The sequence below is a fragment of the Cyprinus carpio genome, chromosome A12, assembly GCF_018340385.1.
Source record: "Cyprinus carpio isolate SPL01 chromosome A12, ASM1834038v1, whole genome shotgun sequence".
Classification (NCBI taxonomy): domain Eukaryota; kingdom Metazoa; phylum Chordata; class Actinopteri; order Cypriniformes; family Cyprinidae; genus Cyprinus; species Cyprinus carpio.
Window position 1 is genome coordinate 10,535,260 of NC_056583.1, and position 14,217 is coordinate 10,549,476.

Sequence of the window (14,217 nt, forward strand, 5' to 3'; positions counted from 1 at the left end):
GTGTGTGTTTCAGTGTGTGTGCACCTATATGTAAAAGGGTTGCAAATTTCCTAAAAAATAGCATAATTTTGGATCAATCCCATTGTTATTTTTCTCATGTAGTGTGTTCATGATCCCTGGATCAGTTTTAAAGTTGATACCAGGCAGTGATATTATGTGCAAATTTTGGTGCATGTGTGTATCCTGAAATGCTTTCTGTCGGTGGGTGTGTGCTACCTGAGTTGCAACAAATTTTTGGGGGTTGCAATTTTGATCCGGTGCTAACCCGGGAGGCCATGTAACTATCTCCTTTGGTACTACCGTAATTTCAGGTGTGGAAGGCCCCTTGGAATATTTCCACACCCACCTTCCGCATTTCAGGTTGTGTGTGAGTGAAACCCTTTGGCCCAGTCTGATGCACGTGGGCCGTGGATATTTTCCTCTCGTCCGGTCTCCATGGGATTGCTGCAGTCAACCTAGAAAAATAGAAGAAGAAAATTATTTGTCTTGTCTACCCTTGTATAGTTTGCACTGTGACATGTGATACCATCGCAGTTTTCCTTTGAAATCTGTGGCAATGCAACTGTTGCAGGTTGCTTTGACCTCATATGGCCCATGCCATCGAGGTTTGAATGGGCCCTGTTTCACAAAGACCCGTATCATCACCATGTCACCCTCTGAGAATTTTATCTCAGAGTTTGGATTGAAATGTGTATCATTCATCAAGTCAGACTGCTGTTGTTTCAGAGTGGCCTGTGTATGTAACACACTGAGTCGGCCTTGTAGCTGTTTCAAAATAGTCTGTTGAGTTGCAATCATGAGAGGTCCCAGATCCGCTGGAGTGATTTCTGGGTCTATTGGTAGTTTCATGACTCTTCCAGTCATGAGCTCGAACGGGCTGATGCCCGTGGACTTTGATGGAGTCGCCCGCATCACTGTTAGTACCGTGGGTAATGCGTCGGTCCACCTGTTCTTTTGTGTTGGATTATTTGTTTTGAGATGCTTTCTTTAATCGTGCGATTTGATCGTTCTACGATCCATGGTTTTTGGTGGAGGGCTGAACTCTGTGGTCTGTAAGGAACGTGAAATCTCTGTTTGATATTTAGCATTTTGCACATAGATTGCATTATCTGGCCAGTGAAGTGGGTTTCCCTGGTCAGATTCAATTTGAACTGGAGCTCCCCCCAGAGCGGAAGAATTTGGTTCGCTAACACTCGTGCCACTGTGTTTTGCACTGTTATTGCGGGTGGGAATCACTTCGATCCATTTGGAGAATTTATCAATTATTACAAGGCAATAACGATACCCCCCCCTTGGCACTGGGCAGCGGACCAATAAAATCTAACTGCAAAAATTCCCAAGGTCCTTTGGGTGGTTCAGGTCGGCACAGCTTGGTTCGTCCTGGTCTCCCTTGGTTAATGGTAGCACATACAATACATGTGTCGCACCATCTTTGAATGTCTGATGACATTTCTGGCCACCAGAAGTAATTTTGTATCAGTTGTTGCGTTTTGGGATCTGACACATGTTCATAATCATGGTATAATTTTGTCACTGGGTTTTTGGAGGGCATCAGGAACAACATATTTTCCATTTCTCAGAATTATTCCCTCAGTGACCTTGACTAATTGATCCTGCTGTAAATGCGGTACAAGCTCTCCATCTGTGCTCCACAGTTCTTGTTGATATTGTTTTAAATCAATGGGAGTGGTTTGTACAGCACTTACTGCAGAAGTACTCAGTCTATCAAGCTGCCAATCGTCTCCTTTTACCGCTGCTAGTTTAGCTAGTTGGTCTGCTATGCGTGTTGTTTTTCTCATGTTCATCTGGGTTTCGACTAATGTGTGCACGCACTTTAATGACCGAAAGCGTTGACTCGCGCATTTTGATTGAATGCCAGATTGAGGTTATGATGTTAAAAATGCTTTATTGGTGTTCCGGCTGAGGTGAGAAATTTTCGCAGTTGCCATTGTGTCATAAAATCATGAACTACGCCAAATGAATAACGACTATCAGTGTACAACACACAACGGTTCGTGGTGTGACTTGATCGCTTCTAGCAATGAAATCATACAATGTCTCTTTTTTGGTACAGAGTCAATGAGTTCAGCCTCTTGTGCTGATGTATTTCCTGGTAATTTGATTAGTAATTGTTTAGCGTTTGAATTGGGAGAGTGGGGGGTCCACACAGCACATCCTGTGTGGAAACTGACCGTCATGCCAATATCTGGAGCCATCAATGTAAACCGGAGTCTGGTCTGGAAGTTTTTCCCAAATGGACCAGGCTCTGTGTCTCTTGTTTGGTTTGACATGTGTGTGGTTGGCCCTCCACGTCTCCCAATAAGTGTGGTAAAACTCGGCTGTTAATCGTTGTGATGTCACGGGCCTGTATATCTGCTAGCCATCTTGCTAATCTCTGTGTTGATACACCTTTGATTCGGCCCTGTAACAACATTTGTACTGGCGTGTGCACTGTATGCACAACAACAGGCTGAAAACCTACAATAGGTTCTGTTGTTGTCAACATCCAATGAACCGCCAACACGTGCTGTGTGCATGGGTCGAATCCTTGTTCGACTGGTGATTTTTTTTTCTGCTGTAATATGCTATCGGTCTCAGTTTCCCCCCATGGTCTTGAGCTAGAACGCCACTCAGGGTATTCTCGTTCGCATCAACTTGTAAGTGGAAAGCTTTTGAAGGGCTGGGCAAACCTAGGGCTGGCGCGGAGCATAATTGTTCTTTTAAATTTGTAAAAGCTTTTTCGTGCTCCTCTGTCCATTCAAGAACGTCAGAGGGCTTTGATTTACCTTTTAAGAGCGAATACAATGGCGTAACGATGTTAGAATATATTCTCGTCAGTTTCGTTATTGTTTCGCTTTATTACGTCTCCAGATTTCATTTGAGCGGTTAATTTAGCTCGGAGTTCTTCAGGAATGGTTAGGAGTGCGATTTGCCATACATCCCTAGTTTCCAATTTATACACTGTGGCCTGTAACATCAGTGTGTCCCAATATGGTTGAAAATGGTCCTTTTTTGGGCATCATTCCCACGATTTGTTTATGTTTTCGAACATTCGTCGCATGTTAATGGGCGGCTAATCGTGGTTATATCACCGTTTGCATTAGTCATGGTTTTGAGTACAGCAACTCGGACTGATTTGGATGGTTTTTCGCTGAGTTTTGCTCTGGTTTTTATCGGACTTAGCTGGTTTTGTTCTCCATGTCTCTGAACGGGATCTCGGTGGTTTTGCCCTCCGGTGTGACACTCTAAAGCGGTGACATCATCGTCGTCACTATCGCTGTTCCTATCATAATCAAGGGTTTCGTTCCAGTGCCCGCTTGCTTAACTGCAGCCACTGGGAATCCTGCATTATCACAGCAGTCTTCAAGAGCTGATATGTAAATTATTGCCCGTTTTGGAGTTTGTTTTGAAGTTCTTCGTTTTTTCTAGACATCATCTCACTCTGTCTTGCCCAACCTTGTCTTTCGAAAGTAAATGCCTCGACCTGTGCTCTTAACTTTTGCAATTCTTCAGAGCGCGCCTTTTCAATTTCTTTTATGCTTGTTATCGCGCGTTCATTTTCAGCTATTGTCTCTAGGTCATTTTTTTGCGAAGAAGGTAGACGATGGCAGTCGGGATTTTTTTATATTTCGCTTTAGACGTCAATTTTTTGCCCTCGGCCAAAAACCAGGATATGATTTCATTGTTCTTCCATTTATTTAAGGTTGAATCCTTTATCGTTTAAAACGAAGAAGAGTGTCTTTTATTTGTAGGGCTTGAATTTCCATGATCTCAAGATCTACACTGTCGCTGTATTGTCCCTGAAAAGCCATGTGTTTCCCCAGTTAATTCTCCTCCCCCCCACCGGATTTCTACGGTCCTCCCGGTCTAACAATGGGTATGTCGACCCGTTCTAAAAATGTGTCTATATGTGAGGTGCACAAAACTTTTTTCCTCAACACTTCTAATAGGAAAAAGGAACGAACTTACCACAGCAGTTGTAGACAGGGAAGAAGGAGCTCAAACCTCATATTCTCCTCTGAGAAATCAATCTCTGAAATTCGCGCTGGAAAGACGTCACTCCTTACTTTTGTGAATGGGGGTCTTCCGCCCACTGGTCCAATGACGGTAGCAAATTAAACACAATAATCATACAAGTGTAAGGTCCGCCCACTGGTCCAATGACGGTAGCCAATGATCCGGTAGAAGGATTCTTGCGTGTTGCTGTCTTTCCTTTCATATAACGCAATGATATCAGATTAAATACATTTTTCTTACATGTCTTACCTCTTTTATTCATCTGACTCCAAAAATGAAAAGGGTTAGAAGAGATGTTTGATATATATTAAATTTAGGTGTATGTTTGACTATCCTGTTTTACTTTCACATTTATTTTACTCGTTCATTAGGAATCTATGTCGCTCAGGGTGCCCCACGACGGCCGTTCTTCTACGTGTGCCCCACGATCACAAACTCGCCAGTCTAAACAGTAGTCAGAGGTTATGACTAATACTATTTAATAGGTTACCCATACTTACCATACTTTAAATAGTATTTCCGTTTTGTCCTCCTCAGCTACCCATGTACAACTTAGTTAAAGCTCAAAACAATAATCAGCGGTTCTGCTAGCACTGTCTGTCTAGTCCCCCCCCCGACAGTCATATAACTCGTACAACTTGATCAAAGCTCCTACAATAATCAGTGGTTTATGCTAGCACTACCTGTCTAGCCCCCGACAATTATATAACTCCGTACAACTTAATTAAAGCTGAGACAATAACCAGCGGTTATGGCCAATACCTCTATTAGCCCCCCATAGTTAATGCAACTGAGTACAACTTAACTAAAGCCAAGCGGTCTAGCCAGAAATCTAAAACCTCACCTGATGTGCCCTATGCTCCATCTAGTCTGAGTTCTAGTATGCACTTAACCCTGGACGCAGATTTGCGGAAACATAGCCTTCACTTAATCTACTTGAGAAAATAATTTCAGGACAACCAGAATAAAATCAAACATAACAATTTTATTAATCAGGTAATCAAAGTAATAATTCAAAATCCAATTCAAACAATATAAAAAAACACTAATCAATCACAAATAAAACATTCAATAATTTTGAGATGAGAGAATGTAAAAGTTACCTGATAATTCAGAGCTACGCACAGCAATTATGCGGGATATCTGTTTACAGATTCCCTGAGCTCTTTGTCACCTTCCCTTATATATCCAGCAGGACCACAGAATTGCCAAATGGCATTTATTGCAGGGGTTTAGCATATTACCCTTTGAAGATTGGTTTCTTTGGTTTCTATGGGAGGCTGTATTTACATACTGGAGGTAATTTGTGTGAAAAACCTGGGAGTAGTCTGTTTATAATGTTTGTGGTTACCTGTTCTATTGTTAAAAGAATGAGACCCCTTTAACCAGACACACAGAGACCTTTTGTAAAACATGAGACACAAATTATTGCATTGTTATAAACTCTGAATAAGAAAGGTAGTTTCAGTGTTTCCTGTTAGGAGGGAGTGGGCAAAAGGAGTGAAATGTTTATGCATATGGTGTGGGCCATTTGTCTGTCCCTCTCAGTTGGGTGTGTTGCTTTAGACTTGCGAGACAGGATCTAGGTGTTGGTTCTCATAAAAGTTCCTTGCTGTGATCTTTTATCTGATCCAGTCAAAACGGCATCAATAACCTTACAGTATTGAGTAATAGAACTTTGAACACACTGAAGAAAAAAAAAAACATTCTGCCTACAATTTTTTTTACATAATTTTTTTTTTCTAAACAGATGCCTGCAGATAACTATTATCTGGGAGCTATTAGCTGGAAAACACATTGGGATCACAGCATGAAGCCTTATTGGCAGTCTGACAAAGAATCACAAGAGTCTCAGCTTTCCAAAGATATGTGACATGTTTAGAGATGTTGTATATCACAAAGAAAAACAGGAAGTGTACCGCGGGCAGTACTGTGGAATGCAAACAGGTTAATTCATCATTGTGGCAACAGGTTGTTTACACACTTTTTCTTTAACTACAGCATTTATTACCACAGAAAGAAAATAGCTATAAGCATTGCCTTTTGAAAGAAAAGCTAAATTTAAAACTATTTTCAATATACTAAAACCTTTAAGTTTTTAAATGTCTTGATGACTTTTTTGTTCATTCTGTTGACATGACAACCTTCTTGCCAGTATTTCTACCATGCATGTTCATTTTACGTTTTGTTGTATTATAATAATAATAAGCTCATTTTAAACATCACAAAAGAAAAAAAAATAGAAATAGAAATTGGGCAACAGAAATTTGAAAACTTTTTCTGGTAATTACAGGGGATGGAGCTTTCTAGTATAGAAGAACAGCAATATTTAAAAAAAACATTTTGGCCGTTTTTATGAGGGACTTTCTTTCAGGTATTTTTCAGGAGGTCATCCTTTTGTTCATTACTGCAGCTGGCTCCAAATCAACACCATACGCACATATTTTCTCCCGGACTACATCAGTTGAGTGGGTGGTGTGCAAAAAAGCATGTGTTTTGTGCCCTCATCTGGATAGCTAAAACGTGCATCTGGGGTCCTTTCCCAGGTGACGATGTTGGCATGCAGGAGGCATGACAAACCCGCACTGTTGATGACCTTGAGCTGATTCTGCAGTTTTGGCAGTTCTTCACAAGCCATTGTGACGCCAGCAGCTTCAGATCAATGTTCTAATTGTCTGACCTCTCATCACTCTCAGTTTGAAGACACACCTGTGAGCACTTAACCTGTCCACCCTCACAAAACCTCCAGGTCATTATGACTAAAATTACTAAAGGATGACTAATGACATTTCATAATGATGAAAAGTCATTATCCCTTACAGAAGTGCTTCAAAAACCTGTCCTGGAGGCCCCCCTGCCCTGCACCTTTTGTATGTCTCTCTTATCTAACACACCTGATTCCACTCATCAGCTCGTTAGTAGAGACTGCAAGAGCTAATTTGGGCATGTCTGTTTAGGGAGACACACAAAATGTGCAGGCCAGGGGGTCCTCCAGGACAGGTTTGGGAAGCACTGCCTTAACACTCCTAGAGCTTTTCGGAGTAATACAGGCCCTAATGCAGCAAAATTTCAAAAAGCCATTCAGATAGATAGATAGATAGATAGATAGATAGATAGATAGATAGATAGATAGTCAAAATTGTAGTGACTTGTTAAACAGATAGATGTGACTGTAGTCACTCACTGTACATAGGCTATATATTGCATATGGTGATAGACACCAAATATCTATATAATACGTAGATAGATAATTAACGTCTATATTGCCAGGTACAGTAGTAGCCATAGATAGATAGATAGATAGATAGATAGATATGTTTGCTTCTTTAACTGCTGTCATGTGGCTACTATATGGTTTGAATACAGCACTGAGGTTTTTTTTACTGATAAATATTATTATTGTGTAATAACTTCTCGAACTTCGCTCAGGTCGCATGTGAGCGCAGACGCTTGTACTCGCTCAACATTCCGTAAAGGCTCACGTGACATAAACAATACGCCCAGGTCTGGCTGTCTATAAATGATGATACTGGTGATGCTGAAAGAGAAAAAGGAAGATTAGAGTTCACACCGTCATCTCTTCAATCAGAAACCGCATCAGCTATGAGTGATCCTCGCTTTCCTGTCGAAGTCCGAATTATCGGAGTAATGAAGAAAGGCAAGGACAATGTAAGAGTATATGTTGTATATTCGTAGGATAACTTTAAGTATTGGTAAGATAATTTGTTAATTTGTTTTTTTGTTTTTCTGTTTGTTACAGAAGTTCATGACATCCGTGCTGTGGTCAGACCAGAGTGAGTTGATAGTGTACAGATCCTTCCGGGACTTCAAAACGCTCCATGTAGGTTTTGCAGTCATTTATTTATCACAAATTAATACTAGAAGTGTAAAAATCACCAGCTAACTTACTTTTCTTGTTTTAACAGAGGCAACTGAAAAAGAAGTTTCCTGTGGATAACTGTAAAGAAGATAGAGTGCTTCCCAGATTTGGAGGTATGACTGGCAGTTTCAGGAGATTAAAATGTGCATGAAGCCTATAATATCATAAAGTAGCATTAATGTTTTTTAAATACTTTGTGTTGATGCTCACATTGCATAGGCTTTCAGGCATTAATGATTACATTTTTTTTACATAATGCGTAATTATAATGCTTTTTTATGTGGGAAGAAAACATATAGCTGAACTTTATCTGAAGTCTGGCCATTAACCCTCTAGTGGGCCCTGTTAAAGGTGTTTTATCCACACTGTATTTGTTTTGTTGCTCAGATATGATTTCTGTTGTTTGCAGCCCAGTGCATGGTGACTTCATTTCAGTTGAAAGGTCTGGATAAGTCAGTGTCCCGTCTAAGGTGTCTGGAGAAATACTGTTCCAGCCTATTGCAGTGTGACACAACTGTGTCACGTTCCTCAGAAGTCATTAAATTCTTCTTGCCTACTGAACAGGAGATTCTGCCAGAATACACTCAAAACAGGTATGCGGATTATTTGGAAATGTAACAGGGTAATGCTAAGGTGAACCTGCTGGAAAGTGTTTGTGCAGTAAATGTCTGTTAAAGCTGCTCTCGTCTATCTGCAGTATGATGATTCTGCAATCAGACAACATCAACAATGTCAGCAGAGGACCTGACTTGGCGAATAAACGTCTGAGCGATGGCAATGTGACCCAGCCTTTTGTATCCAAGACATATCGATGTGTGGCTCCATATGAGACCAAAGATACAAAGAACAGGCCATTCAAAGTAACTGTGGATGAAAGACTGGATGTGCTGATCAAAGACAAAGCAGGTATGTATCGTCTGCCTTAAGGAAATGAAACGGAAAATTGAAAGTAATGTTCTTTACAGTCTATTTATATTTTTATGTGGGCGTTGGTTCTGAACAGGTTGGTGGCTTGTTGAGAATGAGGATAAATGTCTAGCTTGGTTTCCTGCTCCCTTCTTGGAGTTATGTGATGAGGAAGAGGATGAGGATGAGGATGATTCAGCTACCTTTGAAAGTAAGACACGGTGGCTATGTAAACTTTCTGTTGTAATGAATCTCCAAAGTTAACCTTGCTAACCAAACATTTTCTCGCTCCACTAGGTTCTCTGTACTGCTCTACAAGAAGTTACACCTCAAAAAAAAAGGACGAGCTCTCTCTAAGCATTGGCGCTGTTGTGGAGGTGTTACAGAGGTCTGATAATGGCTGGTGGCTTGTCAGGTAATTAGAGTCCTTTACATAGATTGCACTGACATTCAAAGAATGATAGGTATTGCAAACTATTGTAAAGGCCTATTCACACCGCACAGACACACTGCCCCAGCAGACACTGATAAACACTGATTGAACATGTTCACACAGGTGAAATCAAACCTGATGTTGGCATTTGTCTGTGGGGTATGAATTGGCCTTAAAATGGATATATTAATAGACAGGAGTAATGTGAAAGACAGGCCGCATTCCAATAGTTATGTGATATAAGGAAACCGTTTTCATGTTTATGAATATTGATTTAAATAAAAATAACATGCATTTTCTCTCTTATTTTGTTTAAATTATTCACATTTTCACAGATTCTGCAAGGGGTTCCCAAACTTTCGCATACCACTGTATATATACTGTATACATAAAAATATAAAAATTGGCATATTAGAATAATTCAGATTTCTGAATAACCATAGGACACTGAAGACTGAAGTAATGGCTGAAAATTCAGCTTTGCCATAATAGGAATAAATTACATTTTTTAAAAATGATTAAAAAAGAAAACAGTTCTTTAAAAAATAATAATTTGATTTTACATTTGTAATTATTAAAAAATGTTAAGAATATTATATTTGAAATAATTATTTTATATGTATTTATTTAAAATATATATATTGATTAATTACTGTATTTCTGGTCAATTAAATGCTGCCTTGTCAGCATAAGATACTTCTTATGAAATTTAGTGTATTTCTGCATATATATGGTGGAGATGGGGGGGGGGGGTATGGGGTAGGAGAAAGTCTACATGTACATGGTTTCTTCCCCATAAAAAACCAAAATATTTTATTCTCCCTACAGATATAACAGAAAGGTAGGCTATGTGCCCTCCATGTACCTGAAGCTCTACAGCAGCCCCAGCTTTGGCCTTCTGACTCTTCAGAGGAAACTTCACAGCTCCACTATCAACCTGTCTGCAAACAACTCTTTAAAACTGGGGCCTCAGGTCCACTCACGAAGCAGAATGAATCGTTTCCTCAAATCAAACTCTCTGGAAATGCTGTCAGAGTCAGTACAGCACGAGGAAGCTGGCAGCTTCAGCGATGACGGAACCGACTTCAGCTTCAGTTCCTCAGACACCATCTCCATGAGCCCAAGCATGACCAGCTCAGAGGGGGAAGAGGGCCTGAGACAGCAATATAAAGAGCCAAACAGCAATGATAGTGGAATGTCCAGTGGCCAGTCAACCCCCATCAACTCAGACACTGGTCACAGTATGAAAGGAGTCGGAGCTCCCAGGGTGCCACCCAGACCACAAACTCAGGAGATCCTACGTCGCTGCACGAACTATACTTGTAAAGTCGCTCTCGCAGCCTCTGTTCGCCCCGGCGCTTGAAAGTGAAGTCAAGGGTAATGAATGGACCGTATGAAAGAGGTGAGAGAGCATATGGGTGCATTTGATAATGAGAGACTCTTTCCTTTTATGCCTTCTTTTTGATCATCTTTGAGTATGATACCACAATATTAATATGGGTTCTTTGTAATCCTTGGTGGGGCTTTATTAATACTATAAATATTAAATTAATCAAATATATTATACATAACCTGTTTAGAGTAGTTACAGTATACTGTATATATTTAAAGAGTTTTGTTTTCACAGTTTTATTTTTTCATTAACGTTATATTCAGACTGTTATCTTTTGTCCTGGAGCTAATAGTATTCCATACTGGAAAAGAGAAAACTATTTGGACTTTTGTATATATACCTGCATAAGTTTCAATAAATTTAAAACTTCATTTTAATGATTCTAATGTCATTACTTTTTTCATGGGAGCTGGTAATTTAATATATACAGACACACACATTTGCATCCACACATAAAGCATATTAGCATATTTCTGAAGGACCATGTGACACTGAATTATTCCAAATGTTTGTGTATAATCAATCTGTCAAAAAGATGAACCAAGATCTTGAGTAGGCTAACTGAAAACTCAATTAAACATTTTCCGACCGAGACTGTCAGTGTAGAGTACTTTATGAGTAAAACAAACTAAATTATTCCACGCAATGCTACTATGTGTTTTGGCTTATTTTACTGTAAGAATATAAGTCTAATTATTGTTATCATCAAAGAGTTGAGTTTGATTTTGTGAAAGTTCCCCTGCATAATTATGACCATAAGATGAAAAAGACAGCTACCGCTAATAAACTTTTAAAAATAACATAAGGACTGGCTGAGATTTATTTACAGGAAGCTGCAATTTCTTAAATGAAAAATCAAACCAGACATTCTCAGAAACAGTTTGTCACCCTTTATTTCTTGTTGATTATTATTATTCTTGTGATTGTGCTTGTATTTGGCAAAGTGAGATTCTCCTGACAAATTCCCTTTATGTCACCATTGCAATGGATATTACAGTATGGAAGGGCACAGGTAAATCAACATTCTCTCAATATATAGATTATTCCACTTCCAGTTTTTCCCGCATTCTGAAAATTGCAGTGGTTTTGATTGTAAGTTTCATCTAGATACCTTTTTAAAAATTTACATTTCTCCGAACTGTTATCCACATTAAAAATCTAGTATAATCATACTAAATCTGTAAACAAGTGAGTACAAAAAATACAATGAAAAATTTTAAGACAGTGGTGTAGTATGTAATGAGGGTAGATTTTATCCATAAGAAGTACAGCTTACCCACTGACACTTCTTACCCCATTCTCCCCTCTAGATATGAATGGTGACCAGCACAACCTGGTGTTTTCTTTATTGTAAAAAAAACTTTTTAGCTTTTGCTAAAGGTTTTCCAATAACATAGATATTGATTTAGTTTCACTCTTAAAGTGTGGGACATACATTCAGTTAAAGTGTATGACAATGTTTATTAACACATATAATAATTTATGATACATTTTATTGTGCAGAGAATGCTGCTGTGTGTTCATTGGCCATTTAGACCTGTATAGGGCTTGTAGCCTCTAGAGCAGGCAGCCATTGAAGTTCACTGGTTTCCATAGCAATGCCTTTGTCTAATAAGTAAACCCTAGATGGTACCAAAATAGGGTCCTAGTGGTTAGTGTAAAAAAGTTGTCAGGTGCTAACCATTTTTGTTACATGTGCTAGAATGGGAAAGAAGAGAAAATTGGACATCTGTAATGCATTTCTGAACGATCCATGGTCCAGTGATCTCTTCTGGGATGTCTTTTTGCCTTTACAAATTATTCAACAAATACAGCATCTGTATTAGCTGTGCCCTGGTCTCAAAAGTCAAAATGGTGAGTTTTTCCTTTTTTTAAATTACATTATAAAAATTTGTGAAGAAAAAAAAAAAGTATATTTGTTTACTTCACAAGCTTAAACTTACAGTATGTTTAAAAATTCTAATATGTGACATTAATTTTTTATTATGTAAAAATAAATGGCTTTAAATAATTAAATTAAAATAAATTATTATATATTATTTTTTTAATATTTTGGTATTAGACCGGAGGTTATGAAGTGGAGCAGTTTGTGGATACCCCAGATGATGATCTGATTTGTGTCATCTGTAGAGCTGTTCTATGCTGCCCTGTACGACTTAAATGCAACCATGTCTTCTGCAAGGAATGCATTTAACAGTGGATGAAAAGGTAACCATTTTACAGTAATTTGTGGAAACTGATTATTTCAGGATTCTCTGATGAACAGAAAGTATTTGATTTTATTTGATTTTATTTGATATGGACTTTTGTTTACATTGTAATTGTCTTTGCTGACACTAGATCAATATAATGTCCCGTTGCTGAATAAAAGTATTACTTTCTTTCAAAAAAAAAGAAAAAAAAAAACTTATTTGAGCAAATATTAAAGCCAGTGTTGTTTCAGACAGGTGAAATGCCCTTGTTGTAGGCAGCCTATCAACCATAACCAAATGCTGTTTTGTTTTTTAATTGAGTAAATCCATTGGTCGTTTATCAATCAAGGTAGGTAACTTTTTTTTAAAATTAAGTCTAATATACAGTATAGTAAAAGTTCTACTTAAACTGTGAATTTGAAACAACTCCATATGTCTGTGTTCTTAGTGTTGAAATGCGCAGCAGGGCTGCAGGGCAACTTTCCCGCTTTCTAATGAGTACCTCCACATCTCTAGCTGTCTGTATGAGTGGCAGCTCTGTCCTCATGAGGGCTGTGGGCAGCAGGTGCTGAGGAAGGACTCGCAGGCGCATGATCAGAGCTGCAGCTACTGGCCACAGCTGTGTCCCCTGGGCTGCGGCACACTGTTCGTCCGTGATAATCAGGCCCAACATAACTGCTACCTAGAGCTGCAGCAGCACTATGTAGCCGAGTGGCGGAGGCAGAGGGCCATCGCAGCCAACCTGCACAGGAAGATGCAGCGTATGCAGAGCCGGATGGCACAAATAAGGAGGCCAATATACCTGATGTGTGAGAGCCTGGAGGTTGGCGATCTGGAGATTGAAGGAGAGGGAACCAGTACTTGGACAGATGTTAATGCTGCCAGTCCGAGCAGCAGCAGACACATCACACTAACAGCAGCAGTTCAAGAGTCAGATATATATAGCGTAAATAGCCTTCAGAATTCAAAGAGAGCATTCAAGTTAGTCCTTTATGTGTGCGCGTTTTATTAAATGTGTCTTTCCACTTTTATAGTCATCTTAAAAGGATAGTTACCCAAAAATGAAAATTACTTGCAGCTTTGTTTACTCGCCTTCATGTTGTTCTAAACCTGTATGGCTTTGTCTTCTGTGGCACATAAAATATTTTAAAAAATGTTTCAACTGTCCATACAATGAAAGTCAAAACTGGACCACCACCACCCACTGACTTTCATTGTATGGACCAAAAAATTAAAATAAATAAATAAAAAACAGTGACATCCACGTGTTCCACAGAAGAAAGAAAATCATACAGGTTTGGACCAACATGAGAACAAGCAAATGATGACAAAAGTTTGTTTGTGGTTCAACTATCTCTTTAAAGGCAGCACAACACACAATATTACAGATTTACTG

General features: G+C 39.1%; 1 protein-coding gene and 1 pseudogene across 1 annotated transcript; both read left to right on the forward strand.

The window, feature by feature from the left end:
- Positions 1-7,460: 7,460 nt before the first annotated feature.
- On the forward strand, positions 7,461-10,967 carry LOC109056281 (NADPH oxidase organizer 1-like). Its single transcript, XM_042767467.1, has 8 exons — positions 7,461-7,686; positions 7,778-7,858; positions 7,944-8,010; positions 8,307-8,490; positions 8,595-8,803; positions 8,901-9,014; positions 9,101-9,218; positions 10,065-10,967. The coding sequence occupies exons 1-8, from the start codon at positions 7,621-7,623 to the stop codon at positions 10,597-10,599; spliced, it is 1,374 nt and encodes a 457-aa protein (XP_042623401.1). The 5' UTR covers positions 7,461-7,620; the 3' UTR covers positions 10,600-10,967.
- A 2,308-nt stretch (positions 10,968-13,275) lies between these two features.
- Positions 13,276-13,941, forward strand: LOC109056276 (annotated as a pseudogene).
- Positions 13,942-14,217: the final 276 nt, after the last annotated feature.